General features: G+C 33.8%; 1 protein-coding gene across 2 annotated transcripts; it reads right to left on the bottom strand.

Moving 5' to 3' along the window:
• Positions 1-655: 655 nt before the first annotated feature.
• LOC143225897 (meteorin-like protein) lies at positions 656-22,478 on the bottom strand. 2 transcript variants are annotated; one of them, XM_076456071.1, is made up of 4 exons: positions 21,699-22,478; positions 12,713-13,098; positions 4,368-4,424; positions 656-1,950 (listed from the first exon to the last, which is right to left on the bottom strand). In XM_076456071.1, exons 1-4 carry the CDS (start codon positions 21,815-21,817, stop codon positions 1,634-1,636), a joined length of 879 nt encoding a protein of 292 aa, XP_076312186.1. In that variant the 5' UTR covers positions 21,818-22,478; the 3' UTR covers positions 656-1,633. The 2 variants fall into 2 exon arrangements, with proteins under 2 accessions (XP_076312186.1, XP_076312187.1); XM_076456072.1 differs by lacking the exon at positions 21,699-22,478 and adding an exon at positions 20,346-20,380.
• Between the last annotated feature and the right edge of the window lie 2,125 nt (positions 22,479-24,603).

The raw sequence follows: 24,603 nt of genomic DNA, 5'->3' as shown, positions 1-24,603 counted from the left end.
GTCTATTTATTTGAATCCACTGAATTTAACAACAGAATAAAAAAAAAGACATTTCTACAACACATTCTGTAAGCTAACCGTTTGAGTGACAGTTTTGACTCGCCTGCAGTTACTTCTTAATTTGTTTCCCTCTTGTACTTCTCATAACATAGGGCAATGCTATTATTTATTTATTTGATGCGATTGTTCAGATTCAGTGTGTTTACTTTTACAAAAGTTTGTATGTAATTGTGTTCGTTAGAAATTACACCATAAACGTTTCCATTTTCAAAGCGACAATCTCTTACAAAGCTCATTAAAAATTATATTTATTAGTTTTCAATATTAGACAAACTTTGTTTTCACAACTCGCGAGTCTTTCATCATGTCCCAGTTTGTTGTGTTTGATCATCAAACTTATATTAGCATTTAGCATTTAATAGTGTTGTATACTTTATAAAATAAAATCATGGTTGCTCTTCAATGCAAAAATGTTGATTTAGTTAAAATTCACAACCATTCAATTGCTTATAACCTTGGCTATATTTATCACCCAAGTTTTTTTTGTAATTCATCTTCACAACTCAACAAATCTCATTTCATTTTTTCAATTCCGACTGTATAATGATTTATCCAATACAGACCGTGGCGAGAGAGATCAAATAATGATCCAATAAACAGTATTAAATTGTTTATTAATGCTATTTACTTAGTATTATGTACAATTTAGGTCAATATAGCATTTTGTAGTTAATCGTTTGAGAATATTTACATTGAACATAGATTCCAAAGATTACATTATGTAACACAAATTTTGTTTCTGGATAGTATGTGTTATTTCTTAATTGCTTATATTGTAAAAGTACAGAATATGGCCATTATTCCCTTCAAACTTTCCTTTTGTGACCTGGATAATGAAATTTAGAAATTAACCTATTCACTATGTTAAAATAGGCAAATTTGCACATTTTTACTTACATAAGGCCTGAATGAAACAACATATAAATCAAGATTTACATGTATTTATACTAAAATTATACAAAAAAAATGTTTAGAAGTGAGTAATTTTTCGAGATTTGCGACCGTAATGTAAATCACTTTCACGTATCAGCCCCCAAATATAGTCTCCCATCATGGTTTCGTTATACGCTCCCAGGTCACAAAAGCAAAGTTTGAAGAGAAAAATAGGTCTTTTCCGATTACTTTAGGCATAAGCAATTGGGAAATAACATTTCTTTGCCCAGGAACAAGTAAAAATTTTGTTACATAGTGTAATGGCATCATTCTTACTGCAGTTAAATTATTCTTTTAATTTTGCATCTAGACGTAGTTAAGCCTATAGTTTTTGTAGCTTTTTTTTTTTGGCTTTTTAACTTGATTCCACTCTTGTCTGAGAAATTTCTGGATACATATGAAACCTTTTTTTTTTTTTTTCTACCTGCAAGAAACAGTTACACTATATTTCACTGCAAATGAAATTGAATTTCCATTGTTTTCTGAAAACAAAACTTGTTATCTGACTATCATCATAAGTAACAGTAGCATTTTTCAATGTCTTTCAAAGTATATAGAAAGCACACTCTTCTCCACTATTGGATCACAGATTGGTTAGTCACTTTTTTGTTCTTGATCGCAAAATAACTGAATGAGGAAATCAGTTTAATTGGCATTGATGTTTTCCATGAAGAATTGCTTTTCTTCTCACTTTTTGCCATTCTGTTATTCTTGGCGCGCACTGAATGACGGGAATCCCCAGTATCCACCTTCCCAAAAACAGAAAACTACCAGTAGCAGCTTGAGTACCACACTTTAGTGGCCTGTAAAGAACGATGTGGTCTGGTTCAAGTTGAGTCGATTTTGGCACAAGCAGAGAAGTATCATTCTTTCTGTAGGCCCTAGTTATTCGTACTTCTAGTTCGGATCGCTGAAGGGCATTTTGATGACGAAGCGTATCTACTGTTCCCTGAATTACTATAAAAGAATAAAATGTTATGTTTGTTTCTGAGAATGCATTTAAATTAGTACAAAAGTTACTATTAAGAATGGAAAAATAATTTAATTTATGAATATTGTATGAAAGTGCGATAATTTTAAAGGCTTAAACACGAGGAATTTGTTTTAAACGAAAATGTAAATAAACAACTACTAGACAAGAAATGTATGGGAACTGTTCTAATGAAGAAAGCGTTTGTGATTGGAAGCTTAGAAAAGAAGTTACTGGAACTAACTATATTTGAAATACTCTCAGAAAAATTAAAATGCGTAAAAACTGACAGTTCAGAAGACTATGTTAATAAAATATTAACATTTGAAAAACAAAAAATTATGTTCAAAACTAACCCACTAATAACCGAAAAAGAAATTAACAGAAAACTAAAACATGTTTTAAACTACCAAGTATGGACTAATTTTACGATAAACGAACACGGTTGAATAGAGTTGGTTTATGTCTCTCTAAGACTCAATGGAGTTTTAACACTCATTCTTATTTTATCAGTTTAGACAGTTGCGTTTTAAAACAATTAAAACGCTACTGTTTGCAGTATTATAAACAAAGTTCAATAAATTCATTTATTCTTAAAAATATATTTGTCCTGGTAGGGTATTTTTTCTTTCTTTTTCCACTTATTATTGACATAATTCAATCAGTAATTTCCTCCACAGTTTGTAAGGTACATAACGTACACACGTTAAAGAAATTTAACATCATACTTCACACATATGTATCCAGATTTTCGATAGTCTTACTATCTTACATGCCTTGAAACAGTTGTTAATCTGTAGGCAACTGTTACATAAATGAAACGCATCTAACTAACTGAACCTTACATTATTAACCTTTTTATACCACTGATCGGTATGGTATGGGTATTAATACTTTTATTGATAACGAGAGAACATAGTTTGGGCCTTCCTAGGTCATCTTCAGGTTAAGCACGAGGTATATTGTGGTATCAGTGGTATAGGTAATACTGATTTCATCGCGACACCAGTTAAGGAAAGATTTTTGCGACTCTAAGGAAAGAAAGATGAAATGTGTATTGTGTATGGTGTTATGAACTATTTTTTACTCGCACATTATATAGGTATTCCAAAAATATGCAACATTGATATTACAAATTAGTTTTTGTGACTTATTCAGTCAGACTAGCTGTTTAAAAAAAGATAAATGTGAACCCCATTTTAACATAGGATTTATAACTTTCCACCGAATTTTACCGGTTTCGGGAAATTCCATCCCTCACCTTTAACCCTGTTCGAGAGCAAATAGAAATCAAGGTCACTGATGAGCCGCGTAATTCTGCAAAACCGAATTACCTCGATGACAAATGGTAAATCTAATGATAAATTGTGTTTCATTTTTATTTTTTGAGCATTTAGCTAGGTGTCTTCTGGAGCTCCCAGAGTTGATTAACCAGATTTACTGAGACAGTAGTGTTAAAAACGGAACGTTCAAAAGAATAAACTGAATTTAAAGTTAGAAAATGTTCAGAGTTTACGTACAGGAATTAATTTCAATCCATTTTTAACTGGATTCGGTTTAGAAACATTCTAACTTTTCAAATGTTATATGTGAATTAATTTCTCGCCTTACTAACTACTGCGTATTATCTTTGTTTAACTTTCCAACGAAAAATGTTTGATATGAATAACTTCTAAAATTCATGGAGAATATAATCTTAAGGGCTATTTACAATTGTTTGTTTGTATGTAAGTTCCACAACAGTATTAACAGACTGTGTATAATATTTCATTAGATGGCAAACGTATGTTTCATTCAACACTGTTATGTCAGGTCTGCTTATTTCATTAATTCATGTTATGATTCATTAAACAGCTAATATCGATTTATCTTTCTGGTTTTATACGTATTACAACACGAAATACACAAAAAGGACAAAACCGTACAAAAACTTTCGTGTTTTTTTTTTGTACAGTTTAATGACTACACTCACCCTTTCAATACCTAACAGTACATAACAGATACTAAATTTAACGTTTTGAGATGTCTAACATTCTGTTTTCAATTAATAATAACAGTAAAAGTGGCTTTAAAAGATCCTCGCTCGTTTTATTACTATTCAGTTGTTTGTTTTTCATGTCACCTCGTATTTTCATTTAAATTTTAAACTTATTTAATTTATCGAAGATTCTCAACATGTGAATTAGCGGGGTATTCATTTTTTATTCTAACCTTTTCTGTTTATGCCTATCTTTCGTACGAAATATTGAAAGGATAACAGACGAAATATACTTGAGGAATTTGCTAGTTTTGCAGATAATCTATTATAACATGTCCCACCTGTAGGTACTTAAGATTTTATATGAGCAGCTTATCACACCAGAAGTTTGGAAATTATTGTCTATTACAAAGTCGCCATGCTTACCAAAGTCGCTTGTGCAGAATTTCTGCAATAATTCGTCTTCTGTACAAGGGCGACATTCTAGAAGAAGAAAAAATGTTTTACAATAGTCATATTACAAAAGGTAAAAAGAAAGATCATACCTAAGAAGAAAACAGTAGACATAATCTTGACGTGCAACAAACTGGAGTTCATTTTGTTTTAAATTTATGAAGAATTAAAGTGTTTATCGTGAATAGACTGTGTTTATGGTTAAAATATATCGTAATTATTGGACTCTGATAGCATAATAATAACCAGTGGAAGTTTCGGATGATCTTTACCTAAAAATATCGATAACATATGCGAATATTACTCACAAAATTACATATGGCAAAAGCTTAGGGAATCCTTAATATTGGAACAAATACATGGGTAAGAGATGGCGCTGTAATAGTGGATCGTACTTTACTTACCCTTGTATAATTTGTCACTAATAAGAACTTCAAATAAATGGGTATTAAATTGGTTAAAACGGCTTTCCTAATTTGATTCAGTTTAAATAATCAATTTTTATCCTAACTTTTATATAATTAATCATTGGTAACTATTACAATATTTTAAAAAAGTAATTGCTTTTGCGTTTGGTTGTTGTTAAGTAAGCGCAAAGCTGTAACAATGGGCCCTCTGTGCTCGACCCACCTCTGCTATCGAAATTCCGATTTTTAACGTTAAAAAGTTTTATACCTACGGCAGAGGCCACGGGAAGGGGGATAAATAACTACAACTTGTTTAAGACGTCCACCAGTTTCAGTAGTGCTAATAGTTAACCATTGCAGGATCGGCTTTATATATACCAGTGACACCTGAGGCCTGGTTTCAAAACCACTACGAAAAGGCCGATTTCAAAACAGACATTAAATCTTGAAGCTCATGTGTTACTAATCAGTAGAGCATGTTTCGAAACTAAAGGTAACAATTATAGCCTTATTTGAAATTAACAACTGAAACATATTTGTAAATTACTGGTAACTAACACTGTCGTAGTTCTTGCAGATTACAAAATGTTAAAACTAATGTTAGTTTTATTAAAATTTATATCTACACAGGGAGAAAAACTGAGTATATTAAAACGATGTTGGCGTCTCACTGTGTCTTTACAGCCCAAATTGCCACGTCCAGTTATGCTTTATCTGACAACTGTGCATTTTAACAATAGCCCTGCAGCGTATTTTTCATTAAGTCGTAAGGTTGTCGCGCCTAAAGCACACCTCTGGTCCCTGCAAACTGTTCATAAACCATCTAGTATACGAGAACGATGGTTTCACAACGCTCGTTTTAACAGTCGGATCGCATAGACATCCATAGTCCTTGACCATTATGTCTTCGTATGAAGCAGCAAAAATTTCAGTTTCATTTTTTCAACTGTTTGAGTTATGTCACGGGTTTCAGTCTTAAGTAATAGTTCATTTTATTTTAACACTGTACATATTTACATGTAAAGGGAACGATAAAACAGTTTCCACTTCTGAATAGTTTGGTTACATATTCAGATAAACATTTAAATTTAACCATCTATCCTCACAAATATATATAATTTTACTCTAACCATCTTATATACGCACAGTTTACAATTCCTTCCAATCTATCAGAAATATTATATGATTTAGTATCTAAACTTGGGCTAACAGGTGTAAGAATAAATTGCCGATGTAATTACCAAAAGTTTTGAGATTGCTAAAAAATATCCATTTTAACAATTCATGAAGGTAAATGAAAGAGAAGATATTCTTCCATCTTTCAAGTACGAATATAAATTTCAAATCTATCGTAATATTGAACAACAACTTAAAAAAAGAGGTATGGTTTGTTTGTTTGTTTTCAATTTCGCGTAAAGCTACACAAAGGCTATCTGTGCTAGCCGTCCCTAATTTAGTAGTGTAAGACTAGAGGAAAGCAGCTAGTCATCACCACCCACTGCCAACTCTTGGGCTACTCTTTTACCAACGAATAGTAGGATTGATTATTACATTATAACGCCCGCACGGCTGAAAGGGCGAGCATGTTTGGTGCTACGGGCATAAGAAGGTATGGAGCTAACTGCAAGTAACAAAGTTTTTTATCGTAAACTGATCTTATCTCTGAAACCTTATATAGATTACAGAGTACAGAAATTATCTCAAAAATTTATGACAGAAATTACCAAAGTAAAGTTATTGTGACCTGTATCAGTATCAGAAATATAATGTTAGTAAAGGAAACTTTATTCGTGGTTTCTTCTAGTAAAATAATGTTTTACGTTAACTCGCAATATAATTACAAATCCAAACATGCTTTATACGTACCTAAATGTTATACAAGGTTTTATGTGGGGGAACATAATTTAGGGTCGTGGGTTCGAATTCCCGTCACACCAAACATGCTCGCCCTTTCAGCCGTAGAAGCGTTATAATGTGACGCACAATCCAACTATTTGTTGGTAAAAGGGTAGCACAGGAGTTAGCGGTGGGTGATAATGACTAGCTGCTTTCCCTCCAGATTTACACTGCTAAATTAGGGTCGGCTAGCGCAGATAGCCCTCTTGTAGCTTTGCGCAAAATTCAAAACAAACCAAACCAATTACGTGTAAAGCTATATACACATCTTGTGCGTCAGCTAACAATTAGCTGTTTTCAAACAAGTAAACGTTTTTATTCATATATAAAAAGGATGACTTTTTTTGTGAAATATGCTTCACTCAATATTTAAATGTTTTCTGGTGGGATTTTTTTAATGATAGATAGATTATTACACCATAGAGAGCATCATTTTAACAGATTCTATAATAAATCCAAGAGAACTTGAAATTCAAGCACCAGAAGAAAATCGCCACGATTTAATGTTATAATGCGAGCTTACGTTCTTAAATTTTAATTTTCAGAGTTGCTTTTATTTTCATCCGTAACTTTTCATTTTGTTTTATTTTTTATGAATAGATTAGTTACTCATTAGTGTTTCTCTGTTTTATTTTAATAACTTTGCCCTTTCTCAAGTATACTTGATAAAATGCAGAATCTTCAACTTAGTTTCATACGTTTCCAGTAAAATTCATTTCAAAGGAGAATTTGTTTCGACTGTTATACACACTTGTTGGAATGACTTCATATTAATGTCTTTTACACATGCATCACATATATTATTAAAGCATCTATAACAATATATGTTGGATAACGGTTAGTTTAACTTTACTGGCAGTTTTGTAATCACGTAACTCTTGCCACCCATGATTCCATTAAAAACGTTGACGCCCAACTGTTTCATAGATTCATAACTCACGCAACATTAACTCCTGCCGAAGACAGGACACTGCCGTACACCAAGGGAGGGAGCTTAGCTAAGACGCGCCCTTAGAAACTGCAAACTTTTTTTTTGAATACACTAGGGAAGCTATTCCATATCAAAACTTGAAATTCCATGTCTGATCATAATACTTTTTGTAGTTTACCTGTTTGAATATTTCAACCAACCAGTTCCAGCTTTGGTTAGCATGCGTTTTGGGTTACTGATGAGGAATAGAATTCTCCAAAACTAGCGTAACAAATGTTAATCAAAGTGTATATTGAACTAAACCTTCCTTGCACTCAAGACTTCGAGATTAAACAATTTTGCCGTTTTTACATGTATATTTTTCTCTACAAGTGGGTTTTCTCGTCATCACGAACTATACAATTTACAATAACGGTTATTATAAATAGTTATTACAAATAATAATTTATATACAACAGACAATACCGAGTCTCATATTCGGTATAGAACTGAAACTGAATATTTTATCGACGATCCAGGCCTACGACGAGCAAATTAATTTTGTGTTGATATCGTACCCCCTCGCTTAAGCTAACGACGTCTTTTCTTGGCTAGCCTCACATCCTTACAAGCTGACTTTTACCGACGAAAATATTTAATGTTCTCGTAGAAATAATAATGTCCGAAGTAATTCACTAAAGTTGAACAGTATGTAATGTTCAAAATCGATAATCGTTCCTGGTCAAATTCTGTAGTTTTCCGATCAATAAGCGCTAATCACAATTATAGTTTTCGAGGCCAGTAGCACACTGACTGAATAATAATAATGGCTCGTGGCACGTTGGTTTATATGCTTTAAGGTGAGTTTCCAGAACGTTCAACAATGTTCGAAAACGCTAGCGTGTTCGTAAAACGTTATTCATTCTTACTTTAAAAAATCTTCTGCAAATTTAGAGAACACGTGGAACTTGCCCAATACACATTCAGCAATTCACTCCACATACTTTAAATCGAAACAAACATAGGTGTCTAAATAAATCTATACGAGTAAATCTAATACACAAAATATCAAAATAGCTTTTAAAACTGGGTAATTTTGTATTTGCTTATAATAATAGAAGATTTCAAACGACTGGAATAACAGAGATGGCATTCATCAAAGCAAGTCAGACGGATGCAATTCAACTGCCACATATAATTTTAATAACATCATAACAAGTACGTTAACAAGAGATTTGTCTACACATTCTCAGACCAATATGGAAATTAGAGAACGTACTATGGTTAAACAAAAGGGGTAACAGGGCATGATATGAGAAGTGCAAATATGTGCAGAATACAGCCCAAGTGAATGTAACAAGGTGTTCATTGTCTAAAAGCATGGTCTGATAGGTTCTCGCAAAACGTCACTTCCTTTCTTCTTATAATTTTAAATATGCAAATAAGTTAAGGAGATGAACAGAGAATGAATGGGTGCATTGTTAGTCTGTTACAACCAGAAGACTGATTGAGCATTTTATAAAATCTTATAGTTACGAGCGACATTTAGCAAAAACAAAAAATGTTCGAGTGACCCAGTTATGAAATAAAAAATAGGTTCAAGTAAATCAAATATGGTTATGAAAAAGTCGATTATGTATATTAAATTGTCAACTTTTGTCTCTAATTCCAAAAACTGTGGACGAAACATTCCCAACGTTCGTCTCATTGTTCCAGTGGACACTCGATTCGCAATTTGCCGGTCGCGAATTCTTGGCATGTTCGCCCTTTCCGCCGTGGGAACGTTATAAAGTTACAGGCATTAACAGTTTTCGTTACCGTAAAAGAAAAAAGTAGCCCAACAGTTCGCAGTGAGTGTTGTTTAGTAGCTGCTTAAACTAGGGACGACTAGCATATATAGTTTTCCAATAACTTTGCTGAACTTCCACAAAACAAATACAATTTCTGTTCGTGCGCAAAAAAAAAGCACTGATTTTATTTTTCTTTGGAAATATTAATAAAAACTTAATAATGTTATCATTATATAATTAATAACAAACACTTTCGCAGAGGGAGACAAACGTAATTACTTGTGAATTCTAGTATCAATGTGTGTAAGAATATTTTTAAAATACTAAAAATATATTACGTTGCAGTTGAGTTACGAAAAACATAAATTAAAGTTTCCAGGCTTACGAAAAGAAATTAATTCCAGGTCAACAACCGACTGTGCTATACAAAAGAATAGGAAGCATTATAACCTACGCACTGGGATACGAGTATGAATATTAGCAGTAGAAATGACATTTCGGATTAATATTGTAAACGACCCTTTGTTTAAAAGTAAAGAGCGGCTTCTTTGTAGCCTTATAGACGACAGAGAGGCGAATTTCAGAAGCAACAAACCCAGAATGTATGTAAGAGGATTACGTAGGGTAATAAATAAGCGCATCACATTTTACTAACTGGTATAACGACAGAAAATGTAAGCCTAATGATTAAGCCTAAAAAACAAACACTGCAAAGTTTTATAAAAAGCTTAACAAAAAAGAAGAAAATGTAATAAAATAATAGTAAAAAACTGGTTACATAACTTATAGTTGTATGAACTGTGTAACAACGTTGAAGTTTAAACCTACAAAATTATAATATTATAGCACAAGTACATTTTTGATCTATCAACTCGTGCTTCGCGTACAATTACTAAAATTATTTGGTTACTAAAACGTTTTCATAAAAAAAACATGAATATAGAGGGAATTGGATCCACGACTTCCTGCATACGGAGTGTGTATTGTGCCATGAGCCAAATCCCAAAAATTGATTTATATATGTAGAACCTCATGAATTCCAGTTATACACATTCATTTAGTTCCCATGATAGATGTCGAACCCTGAATCGTCTACTTTAGCTCAAACTCCTAAAACTTGAACTAGCTGTGAGTAGTGTTGACTAGTTGCTTTCCCTCTACCCTATAACTTTTAACTTAGGAATGGCTAGCGCGTATTACACCAGATTAACTTTGCACCAAATCCACCAAACAGTTTGTAATTGTGTGTGAAACAAGACAGTGATTCTATCTTTCTTCGCAAATATTAATAAAAAGGTTAAAGTGTTTTGTTATCATTGTAACTTAGTACTGTATACATTTATCTATAATTTAAAACGTTAGCATCTTTATATTTAAGTTTGATACATTTTTCACATAATTTTAAGTGTGTGCAAAACAAGGCACCGGTCTTATGTTTCTTTGGAAATATAAATAATAAATCAAGAATTTTTTGCCAGTGTAACACAAAACTATTTAAATGTTCCTGTGTATGTTTGAAATAAGTAATGCTGCTGTTGTGTTACATATTCGGGCATGAAAGAAACAAAAACCTGTTAAGAACAATATAGAGTTGTAAGTAGATTTAAAGCAAATAACAGTAAATAAAAATGGGCTGTCAGTAATCTGCCCACCACAGATATCGAAAACCGACTTTTAAAGTTTTAAGTCTGCAAATTACTATCACTAGGGGCGTTGTTTTTTTAGAACAACTTCACATTAAAGGCCCAGTATTGCCAGGCTGTTAGGGCACTCGACTCGTAATCTGAAGGTCACGGGTTCGAATCACCGTCACATCAAACATGCTCGCAATTCCAGCCGTAAGGAAATTCCAAATTTGTTAATTTGACGGTCAGAGCCATTATTCGTTTATAAAATAGTTGCGTTGGTTGGTGATGACTAGTTGCCTTCCCTCTAGTCTTACACTACTAAATTACGGACTGCTAGCGCAGATAGCCTTCGTTTAGCTTTGCGCGAAATTCAAAACCAAACCAAATCAAAATTCGCCAAACAAAAAAAGGAGATAGAAGGAATAGACCTTGAACATCGGTTGGAATACAACGCCTCTCAGATTTCGGCTATATTCCACAATTGCGTAGACACAGCCAGAAACTGAAATTGTGGCACATTAGTTATATTATGTTAAGGTTTACTTAAAGTAAACATAAATAAGTTGATGAAGTAAAAAAAAGGTACGAAATCAAGGTTATTTTTATTTCAACAATATGATTAACATCATAATATCCAGGGCAACGTTCAGGCAACAGGTTAACATAGAAGGTAATTCAGATTTGACTTCCTTAGATTTTAAATGAGGCCAAACAATAAAATAATGATGGAAAGTGTTAATCCAAGAATTACAAAACCCGTGTTGTTGTTGACTGAGGGGCAATTTTAATGAAGCGAAAACGTTCCCATTATTGAAGTAAAAATGTAATACTGAGCTCAAACGTCTTTGTTGTATTGTCTTACGCACACGCGTATATCTCTGGTGGCACAGCGAGTTGGGCACAATAGCTTCGAGCTTAACAACACACACACACACACACACACATACATATATATATATATATTGTTAATTTTATGGGTTGATCGGATTCAAACTGTACAGTTATTATAGCATGAGAAAAAACAAACAAACTTAACTACAAATATTATTTCAGTTTTGGTGAGCATGACAGTGACCCAGTGTTGTTTGAACAATAAATTGATAAGAAATTCCTGTGTTGTACAGGTAATACGGTTTATCTTAAGGATAAACAACAGTTATCTATACAAGTGTTTAAAGCAGGTGGATTCGTGGTTATAATAACGTTTGCAAGATTTCATAGGTAAATATTATTACGACACACGAGGTCCACTTCTCATTTTCAAACACTATTCGTCTTCTTTAAGAATTGCTTTTTACCAAACTAAAATTAGCTTTTTAAAGAAAACTAACACTACCATTTAACAAACAAGAAATACAAGTAAAGCATTCAAATCCAGTACAAGTGTATTGATTTGAAAATAAAGAACAAAGAACATCAATATTACTATTGACCGCGTATTTAATCCAACGGTATTGTTACGTTCGTTCATTGTTTGATGAACATTCACGTTTTAACCTTCTGTTCCAGCTCTGAAGTAGATATAAACAACTCGGAACAAATAAAAATATCTTGAACTTCGAAAATATATCAAATTTCTTTTTGTTTGTTTGCTCTTTTCTTTTTGATGCAAGCTTTATCGTCTCAAAGTTTGATATATGTATTTATATACATACAATACTGTTACAAACAACTGAAAAGTTCTTACCTTGAAATTCGCTTCTCAGAGAACGAGACGATGCAGGCTGTAAATCATAGCTGAATGATGCCACCTCCTTGTGAAGTCCATTACCTGTTTGTTCCGCTTCCACGTAAAGAGCCACCTTGCCGAGGTTCGAAGTAAAACATCGAAATAGGTCTGGGTGCTTTCCATCCGTTTTTGTAAAAAGAATATGTAATTTCCTGCGTCCTTCAACATAAATATTAGCTCCGCTAAATCGGGCGTCCGTTCGAAGACAACCGAAGAAATCACGACCAGAAAAACCATGGCGTAGCACTAATCGCAGCGCTCCTCGCGGGTATTGCCACTGAATTCTACCTTGACCACACCGAAGATAAACTGATTGAACTTCCCTTTCCTCTTGAAGTAATCCACTAGGAAAAAAAACACAACTTCATTTTTTAAAGATAAGATTGGCTTTAAAAACAAAACAAAATCAATACATTTCACTTTTATTTCGGATAAGCATTATACTTAATTCTCTACCACCAAATGAATGTTAAATTTTCAATTTTAAATAGGCTCAGTTTGGCCAGGTGGTTAAGATACTCGACTTGTAATCTGAGGGTTGCGGGTTCGAATCCCTGTCACACCAAACGTGCTTGCCCTTTCAGCAGTGGGGGCGCGATAATGTGACGATCAATCCCACCATTCGTTGGTAAAAGGGTATCCCAAAAGTTAGCGCTGGGTGGTTATAACTAGCTGCCTTCCCTCTAGTCTTACACTACTGAATTAGGGACGGCTAGCGCAGATAGCCCTCATATACCTTTGCTCGAAATTCAAAAACAAACAAACAAACAAACAATTTTAAACACCTACTATATTTGTGATCCTGCATATACTTAGAGTTATAAAGAGGTGTATCAACCAATAATGGTGTTCAACTAAATTTTGGGAGTCGATTACTATAGTTCTCTATTGTTTTCTTTTCGTCGTTAGGTGCATCAATTTTTCTAATTCAAACTTATTTCCCATCCTTCTTTCAACGTCATTGAAAAAAGTTTCAGCCTGTGTCTCGCTCTTTTTACTTCGATTTTACTCAGAATCTACACACACTTTCCTCTAGACCTAATTATATGTTCAAAGTATCAAATCGTTCGTTTTCTTCACATATCCAGCAGTTGTCTTTTTGTCTTTGAAGGTTCCAATACTTTTTTATTAATTTTTGTAAAGCTGTTGATCATCATCGGTCGTCTGTAACACTACATTTCAAATGCTTCCAACTCCACTGGTAGACAAGGTCCAACTTTACACACTTAGATCCAGAGCAGGACTGACCATTCGTAACATTTGAGTTCTCTCTTCTTCAGTTCTAGTCTGACATCTTACCTAAGGAATTCTTTGAAATTCTCTGGTAGCATTCTCTACAACAGACAGGCCAAGGGTAGCAGGTTTACAGGAAATGTCTTATCATCCTACACGTTATTTAGCTTGGTTATTATGTAGTAATTATATTTCTACTGAGCTTCACTTTGTCTTACGTTTGTTCATAACGTTCAAAAGATACTTAAACACGCTGCGCGTGAAAGTTGAAAAAACCGTTTGTGACATTCCTCGGGTCTTCTGTTAATAACGTTAGACAGGGACACATTTAATCCACAATATGTATTTATACAATATTGAAATGACTTAAGAGTAATATCAAATGTACTGTAATTTGGCCAAAACATCAGAGTTAACACTTCTTTTCTCTTTTTCTATCGGTTTGTCATTTTAGTAAGCTGGGTGATTGAGAGAAGAGAATATGGAATATTTTGTAAAACCAGTTCCTAATAGTGTAGTGAAGTGAAAATAAACATTCCCCATCTTTAGCACAACTTTTGGGAAATTTATTTTTTTACATTATTCCCATTAAGTCTTTTATCCACGTGATGCAAGTTTGCATTGTTGGAAGGAGCAGCTGGTACCATTTATATCACATAAATTTCTTTTGGATTGGATTCTTAGTTCCATAAGTAACAGGAATTTACCAATCAACAACTTGTAGAATATATAAATAAAAACATGTGTAAAAATAAACACTGAATTTAACCTCACCGAAAGAAGATAAACTTAATTTTACAATGTCTGAAATTAAAAAAAAAATTAATACTTTACTTTTGTTATAGCAATGCTAAGCCATTCATAAGTCGGCGATAAGATTTCTGGCTTCTTACACCTCTAACACCCAGCTTTCGATTCCCTGCAATAAACATAGCGCAGGTGGCCTATTGCGTACTAAAGAAAAACATGTATTAACCAAGCAATGTACTTTCTTGGTGACAAAGCACAGGTGGAACACAATAAACATACTCTTTCTGTTCTGAGATTTTCTTTAGTGTCTGTAAAATCTAGAACACCAACAAAAAATAAATGTTGATACAACCGAGAGGTATAGTAGGTCACGAGGTCGTGGCTGTGTGCGTTTCATTTGAGCGAGATGCCGAGCTAACAGATCAGTTGTTCGTTTATTTTATTTTATATATAACACTTAAATATTGCTTCAGAAAAGCAAAGCTTTATTTGAAAAAGCGTTCATGGTTAATATCTAAACCTGAGTAGCACGTGCGTGTGAGTCTTAGATATGATAATTCTGTGTTTTTAGTTTCTTTGTTGTTAAGCGCAATGTTACAGAATAAGTTATCTGTGTTGACCCACCGCAAGTATTGAAAACCGGTTTTAATGTGATAAGCCTTAAAATTTACCAGCGAACCACCGACGGACAGTAATTCTATGAGGATAAATGGGTGTAATTCCTAGAAAATGCCACATTTAGACTTCAAATGGAGCAATTCCAAGAAATTACATGGTGTATAGCAGATTAAAATTATTGACAAGGGTTAATCTTCTCTAATTCCCCTTGATTCGGTTCTTCTCTTACGAAAATATTTAAGCGTAATAACTAATTGCGAGAATATGAAAATCCGATATGCCAAGCTTATCTAACTTTGAATAGCTAAGTATTTCTTTATCTCTAGTTGATTCTCATTGTGCTTTGAAGTGGTGAGTCACGAGCCTGAAAATCGCTCGTGCCCCAATGGAAAGAAACGCGTTATCAAATTCTCGTGTAGAATCAGTTGCACGTATTTCTTACCGTACGCGTTCAAATGATACAATTCGAAAAAGATAAGAACATGTAAATATCTCGTATGTCTTTTAAAGCTTAACATCAAAAAATGCAAGTCACTGTTGCCAACAGTGCTTTGTGCATCAAATTTAAAAATAGACAAAAAAACTGAACCAAACACATTTTTTTCGTATAGTATAATAACAACAAAGCATAAAGTTCTGTGATGTGAAACAGACAAAACTCTTTTAAACCAAACTACTTATCCTCACTGAAAATATGAAATGTTTAAGTTCAGCGAGTGTAATTTAACAACTGAAAAATTAAACTACAAACAAAAAAGATGGGCCAGGTGTGGCTAGGGTGTGTTTGGACTCTTAATCTGAGGATTCATGGTTTGCGTTCCGTTACCGCGAAAAATAGCTCGGCAGTTTGGAGTCTTGGGCGCGCTATGAAATTAATTGTGAAATGACACTATTCGCCCAGGTAAGAGTAACCCAACAATTGGTGGTAGGTACTGCTAACCAGCTGGTTTATCAGTTCAAATCGGGGATTATTATGCAGACAAATTTCTCGTGTAACACTGCGAAAAAAATTCTAGAAAACCAAAAATTGTAAAAGTTTAAATTAGAGTAATTCTCGTTTTATGTACATGTTTAATACATTCATAATAAATGAAATGATGGTTGATTTTACCTATTTTGTTTTTGTTTCGTAGTTTTTCCGGATTAGATAAATATCTTATTAAAATACTTACTTTGTTCTTAAGCATTTTAAATTCATGTTAAAGTATTCTAAAAGACGAATTCAGTTTATTTAACGAAAAAGTAAAAGTAATAAGGTCAAAAAAGAACAGATGAAAGTTCTATGTTAAACCATGTACTGCAATCATCATTAATACATAAAAACAACTTGAGATTATACGGGCCAACATTTGGTGACGATTGCAGCATGTCTCCGCCATACAGTCCTAACAAGACCTATCCTAACACCAGAAAAATCGTGAAAACAGAACAAAAAATCATAAACTACCAACATTACTACTTGAGACCAGCAAGAATGTATCTTTGTTCTAAATCCCATGTATTTTGGTTGACATACCCATGAATGGTTTACAAAAAAAAAAAGTTGTACTTTTCTCACTGAAAAATTTAACAAAAGACAAAAATTCTAAAACTGTCTGTATTTCTTTTTGGGATATGTAGAGAGTATTTGTGTACCAAATTCCGTGTAATGTAGTTGAAACAAGGCTATGTAGTTTGCCAAAACCCTTAAAATTATGCTTGCCCCTGAAGAAGAAAGGTCCACCTTTCGAATGCACTCGAGATATAGGGTTTTTATCATTTTCTTTTAAAATTATGACCTATTCCCTAAATAAACCAAAAATGGACATACCCAATATCTATATTTGTATATATGTATGTACAAAAGTATTTTTGTGTCAAATCCCATGTAAATTTGTCAAAATATGGCTGAGTAATTGACAGAAACCCCTAAAATTATGTTCATTTGTTGTTGTTTTGTGAGCTCTGATTCCCTAAAAATAACTCAAAATGTGCAAATCCAACTTTAAAGGCACGTAAAAATTTAAAATTGTACCAGTTTTTACCTTGATTGCTGTAAATACGACCGTGAAGAGGCACAAAATACACATTTTGAGGGTGGTTGACTGTTATAAAGATAGTGTAATGTAATTACATTACCTTGCTTACAGAACAAACACATTTTCGAAACTCAAACTACAGGTCGTCCTGTTATTTTTAACGAATGATCTTTATGTCCATTTTTATTTCATGAAGTAAGGAATAAATACTGAATAAAGAGAAGAATTTTATTTTTCTCAGTTAATATTTTAAGTATTTTACTTTCTTTGATTACAACCAAGCACCGATAACATGAAGTTCAAATTAACACTACTAGAGTTCGCAATCAAACTTAAACGAGTGCAAACGTTTCTAGTATATCTTGATGCGTGTGGGAGGTTTTTTATTATATTTGTTATAGTTATTTAGCCTAGAAAATTATGCATTTTGTTTAGTAATAAAAATATCTATTAATTTATTTTATCTTTTTAAATGAACACAGCAGATTAAAACTAATGAAATAAATTTCAGATTATCGAATTAAGTATTTAATAAGAGTTCTCCTTTCCTTGTATAGTGCGGAGTATCCAGCCCCGAATTTTATCGCTTTTCGCTGTCTCATATGGAAACAAAATATTTAATATTCATGATTTATCATTGCATTTGTGGTCTTACGATATTCAACCGAGTAAACAATTTAGCCCTGTATAACCTTACCAATTTTACACGTATACATCAAAAGTCATTTAAGCAAAGTTTGTTTAACGCACGTGTTTACCGACACATACAGCTGTTAATCTGCAAAGTGGCATGTTATAGGTGTGACTGTAATACCGTCCACCAACCTTGCGTGAGTCGCTAAGTTATCATATTTTGAGACAGCCTTTTTAAAAATATTTAATAAAAATTTCTCCTGTGTGTGTACATGTATGAAAAAATATGTATTTATATAATACTAATGCAATAAGTGTGTTTAATTTATAAAATAAAAATTGATTGCGTGACAAGCAGGCATTTTTTTGGGTATTGCTAGATGTACTGACTTTATGACCAGTTCCAATATGCGTATGGTACATTCATCTTTGATATTCTCTTGGCATACACGGAGTTTGCATTTAAACAAGTCTGCTGCTAAGCTTGATGTGCTAATGCAGGTGCTAAGCTGTTACATCATACGCATTACGACAGCCACCCTGAACATCACGATATGATATAGACACAATTATTAGATTCTGACAGAATGGCTTAAAGAATTTCAGATTTCCTAGAAAAACCCAAGAGTGCTCAAGTATTGCCAACTTTCACAAGTGCTTAGAAAAGTTCTGAGGAGAAACATTGTATTGTTACTTCTGGGTGTAGCTAACACTCCAAGTGTGTGTGTATTTAAAAGGGGTCTATTTCTAAAATAACAATGAAAAAGTGGATATTTTCTTCTACACAACGAATTTAAATGATTTACATGAAATTCATGTTTATTTTATTAATCAGAAAAACGGTGAGCCTTTTTAGAAAATAAGGGTGGTTGTTCGACCCTCCCGCTTTCTATTTAGCTAAGTCCCTGTAGAGTTATTTCAATTTTATTTTTTGAGAACACCACAAAGTACACTGCGAGTGCTTTAAGACGTTCTCTCCACCCAACTTTTCACAGCTTTCTCTATCAGATGAGCACTTTTAATCTGCTCCCCTTCGCTTCTCACCAAAACAGAATTCGTACGAACCATTTCGGAAGAAAGTATGCATAGATTAGCAGAGGTAAAAACAGCCACCAGTTTCAAACACTTAGAACCTTATGATAATGTTCTTTACAGGTAAATATTTCATCTGTCCGCTCTCTTTGTAACGGTTTACTAGTCTGAAGGAGCGCGTTCTACCTGTAACTCTCAGCCCCACATTTAAAGGATTAGGCTTAGTGTAACCTGAGATCTAGGTATTCTCCGATTCATTGATGTCAAGCCAGATTTTCCCCAGGCCACGGAAAAGCAACCCGAATAGCCATAATACCACAAACACGGTTATTTGATGATCGCTGGAGCAGACGCCGTGGTAACATAAAGAAACCGAAATTTTCCGGTTAGTCATGTATGGGATATTGCTACAAATGCTGGAAAATATTCAAAGAAATGGAAAGAGGAAAGTTTCTCGGGTAAACAGCTTCTCAACGGTCGTAATTCTGTATACTTCTTCACACTACACTTACTTCTAAAGCCTTTTCTTAAAATAGAAATACCCTACACAACGTCGGTTTATAATTTTTTTTTACAAAGAATGTACACACCATTTCGTTCTTTACACTGTAGTACAAGCGGAGAATTGGTCTGGTTGTATTCTTTTTCTTTTTGCGGTTTGTCTTGTACAGAAAGACAAACAGATGGATATATACTTATTTTTACGTATGTGTTGACAAGCATATTGTATGTACAAAACAAAGTTTCAAAATAAGAGCTTCTTATATAACTGACGCAAGCCTGTATTTCACGATGAACAAAACACGTTATTGTGTACTTACAAATGTCTTAACTATTCTTGATAAGTATACTCCGTAAATTAAAAGTGGTCGTCATACGCAAAAGTGGCTTCATTTGAGAACCAACCACCTTCTTGAAAGTATTTTTATCCCAATACTTACACACGTTTAAATAATCACAGGCCAGAACAGGTCACTCGTCATCTTTTACTCATGTATTTTGTTAAGTTATTTGTTAGCGTTTTTCTTCCACAAAAATATAAGTTCTCTCTCTGTCTATATATATATATATGTCAGATATGCGCATAACACATGGACCATTTTTAAAGTTGGTGCACACACGCAATTACAACTATATGTTATATTAACATAGATTTTTTTACCCTCCCCACCTTCCATTAAAGTTAGAGACTCATAATATGTGTTTTATATATATATATATATATACCATACAAAGACGTGTGTGTGTGTGTGTGTGTAAATAAGTAATTACAAAAACCAATTCCAAACAACACAGAAAATACTGACCTTAACCCGGAAAAGTCCATTCTATTTTATGTTGAGGGTACGCTCAAACTGAACCATTTAAACTACCAATCTTTATAATGTTAAAAAAATATCAATTGGAACAAACGTGCTTATTGGACTCTTGTTGAAAATGTGTGTCATCAAAAGACATGTTAAATTGATACTGAAAGTACACCGAAGACAAATAGCTGGTTCTCAACAGTGTATCCTGCTTGTAAACAATGTTTCGAAATAGTTTACATCACTGATAAAGTATGTTGTTTTAATTACTGGTGAAGGTTTTGATGGTTTATTATTCGATATCATTGGTGATAGAGGGTTTTTTTGGGTGCGAACGACCCTCTTTTGAACCTCATCTGCACTTTGATAGTTACGAAACATTACATATATCCATGCAAAAAATGATGGACGTGACGTTATAGTGTTATTTTTCGTTTACTAGTACTCTTCTTCAATTTGCCATAAACCTTATGAATGTGTACTGGATCATTATCGGTTCACTGCTTACTTGGCTACATGGGTTACCGATTCAAAAAATTCCACCATCCCTTAAAAAAAGTCTGACAATACCTTACAAATGTTCCAGCGCTGCTTATCAATTGCAAATAGTAATTATTACAACCAAAATTGATTTGGTTAAACATGCTGTAAATAAAATAAGTTTACAATTTATATTTGGTACAGCTTACAGATTTACAATGCTAAAACCAAGGATTCAATTCCCGTCGGCGGATATAGTAGACAGCCCGATATAGGTTTGCTATAAAAAAAACACAAACACACAACCGAGAGTACAAGTATATGTAGCATAATTTTGAGTCTTAAAATCTTCAGTTTTTCCCCGTATTTTACAACATAGAAATTAAAGTTTATTAACCCATCTTTAATATCACCAAACAATGTGAAACGCACGATGAGGCATATATTGCATATCTTCTTACAATAACCGACTTCCAATCAGAAAGAATCTGTCCTTTTCCAGTTATAATCAAAGCCTGGTTAACATCCTAGTACATCAACGCAACAAAGATGTGTTGGTTGACTAGCTTTTGACAATATTCTTGACTTAATTTACACAGATATTAAGTCCTAACATTGTTTTATCTTCTAAAACAGTGGCGTAGCTGCAAAAAATCAATAACGACATCCACAGTTATTCCTCTTGTTGGCAAACCTCAATACTGTCAGACCCTTCACCCTCCCCCTACCAAATTCAGGGGCATATTTATGCCACTACTTCCGAATATAAAAGAAGCTACTGTATCAAAATGTATAATTATTATCTTATCGACTGATATAATAAAAAAACACCGTGTTTACCAGTTGTGAATAAATATGTGAAAATAAGCTTACCTTCCATACCAGTCGCAGATGTCACTGGATATACCAGCAGAATCACAGACATCTACCAAGATGATGGTCACACCACTAATTACATACAACCAAGGAAAGAATGTTCGTAAAATTATCATGATATCGGTACACCACTATATTACGTTACTAGACAGGAAGTAAAAATACATTTGACCAACACTTTAAATGTCGTCACTACTACGTCTACTGCTTGAAGAAGGCCCTAAATTTCCCTATATTCGGAAAGGGTTCATTACAAGTGAGACGTCCACCTGTTCTACCGTGCTTGACTTTTGGTCTGATTAAACTTTAGAACAGCCAGTCCATTTCTTTTGCTTTATTTCTCTGTCACACATACACAGTCCGTTGGTTTTTATAGCAACTCTAACGTGTCTGGTTTCGTTTACCAACACAACATCATGATTCTAAAGTCCAAATTCCTGACTATCAGTATTGCATGTGCAAGTTCTTAAAGGCCGCTTTTCCCCCTATGTTTACTGCTCAGCGGTTGGTTAAAATATTTCACGGAACTTGAAAACTGGTTGTGGTAGGGCGTTGAGTTAACCGTTTCCCGTTAAATCTTCATCGTTGTTAACGCCTTAAAATTTAGGCCTCATCAGAATTGTGTTACAACTATGTATATCTCTAAGAACATGCTCACACCGCACTTACTGCAAGCGAGAAATGTTGTTGCCTCTTATCGTCGTAGTATCGAATCAAGATGTTCTCTAACAGTACACTACACTAGATACTGTTACCAAGCGCGTATTTCCCGCTCTTGGAGATGAACAAGTGGATGGACGAGTCCATTTCAGTCCTGCAGGGATGATACAGTGAACGTGACTGGCGGAAAGCGTGGGAAGCTATAAGCCGTCTGGGGTCGAGCACATCGCTGATGTGGCCAGAGAAAGTACGCTATAGGACCATTCTATGGAGAAAACGGCGACACGTGCTGCCAGGGGGTCAAAAAGTTTGGCTCACTTTAGGTTTATGAGTAATACACAATAAAAGCTCGCCTTCGGGCTTCATGTTTTCTTTCCGAAGAAACCTTTCTAGATTTTTACACCCGCTTACCCGAATACAGAGTGAAACCTTACAGAACCAAAATCAACTGTTTGTTTCAGTAAATGTCATATAGAAAACACTTCTGTATCTTTCATAGAAACAGTTAATAACAGAAGGTTATTCAAAACGAGTTACTCAGAAAGTCATCATCCACTCCCATTACTTCATACAGATTCTGACTAACTGTATATCAGAACAGAGAAGAACACAAATGAATGTGTACTACAAATATTACAAAACTTCACTCAGAATTGTAGGATCTTCAATTCCTCTGTTGCACGTTCACGCACGTGCAGTGCAGTAGACAGAGTGCAAGCAGCCTACTGTGTAGCGTCCACAGGTGAATTAGCGGGCAGTTTTAGACTTGCAACGCTGAAATCCAGGTTTTCCGTTCCCCACAGCAAACACAGCAGATAACTTAAGGTTGTTTTGCTATAAAAACAAACAAACCAATTTGCAGCTTTGCTCCAAAAAGAAACAAACATGTGGTTGAGCTCATGGTTCTTTAATCGTTAGGGCCGAGTTATTCTCAACTTTAATAGCAAACAATAGGATTTTAGCTTATTCTAATGCAAACACCAGAGTTCTTTATTTATTCTAAACTAAAAAGTTCTTTACACTTTCGTTACAAATATATATATTTTTAATTGTTATGTTATAAACACTAAATATTCTTAACCCTAACTGTGAACAAAATGGGTTTAACCATTTTATTGAAAACAGCAACTTATCTGATATGAATGACAGGCTTCTTGGTTGCCGCTAATCGTAAACAAAACGGTTGTTAATTGTTTTATTTCAGCGGAAGAGCTCTTAGCAACTTAGGTGGTTATTCCTTGTTTAACTGTCAACAGATACATCGTTGTTTTAACGGTAATCGGTAAGGCACTTAGGTTTTCTAATATTAACAAAGGAATTCTGATTGTTATTACTGCAAACAACCCGCTCAACATGACAAAAAACCAGCATTGCTACATGGATTGACACATACTGACAAAAACACTTAGGTTTACTCATCACATGATTATTTAAACTCTTTCAGGAGTCACACTGAATGTACGACATTATAATAAAATCATTCTTTTCTCTTTTTGTTTTATTATTGCATATTAGTACAACCAGGTTAGCTTACATTTCTGCTTTATGTTATATTATAGCTTTCCGTTAGATGGCACTTTGCTAATAAAAATAAAACCAGAATAGTAATCACGTGCAACTTACTTTATCACGCGTAGGTTGGTACGAACTGGCACATTTCTTACACAATTTCACGTTTTTCAATTGAAAACTTCTCAACAGCAGTTTTCGTGATTAAAGTACGTGAACAGAAGATTGAAAAATTTCATGGATGACACGGTTTTTACCAGGCCGTGTTTATCTCTGTCTAAACGATAAATATGTACTCCTTATATGTCGAACCCATATGTGTTGAAAAAGAAGATGAACATTAGCAAAACAGAAGGTAATGAAAACAAGGAAAGAACAGACATAAACATTGGAACTGAAAAACTACTAGACAAGTTCTTAAGTTGATTCTTGATCGATAAAAAATGAGTTAATTACAATTTATGAGATATTAAACTGTTCTATCATAATCGGTGCCCGGCATGGCCAGGTAGGTGGTTAGGGTGCTTGACTCGTAATCCGCTAGTTACGTCCTATACTGATATTATTAAATGAAAACAAAAACTTGTAAAGACTCATTAATCCTATTAACAAAGTGTATGATCATAATCTAATCATATACCGTATATAATGAGAAAATAATAGTTCGTCTTAATTTCATTAACTTTTTAAAACTAAAATTGTGGCTTTTATTCTCTCATGAGCCTTATCATTG

This window comes from Tachypleus tridentatus, chromosome 9 (assembly GCF_004210375.1).
Source record: "Tachypleus tridentatus isolate NWPU-2018 chromosome 9, ASM421037v1, whole genome shotgun sequence".
Taxonomy (NCBI): Eukaryota; Metazoa; Arthropoda; class Merostomata; order Xiphosura; family Limulidae; genus Tachypleus; species Tachypleus tridentatus.
Note: the sequence above shows the minus strand (reverse complement) of the source record. Positions and strands in the feature narration are given on the sequence as shown.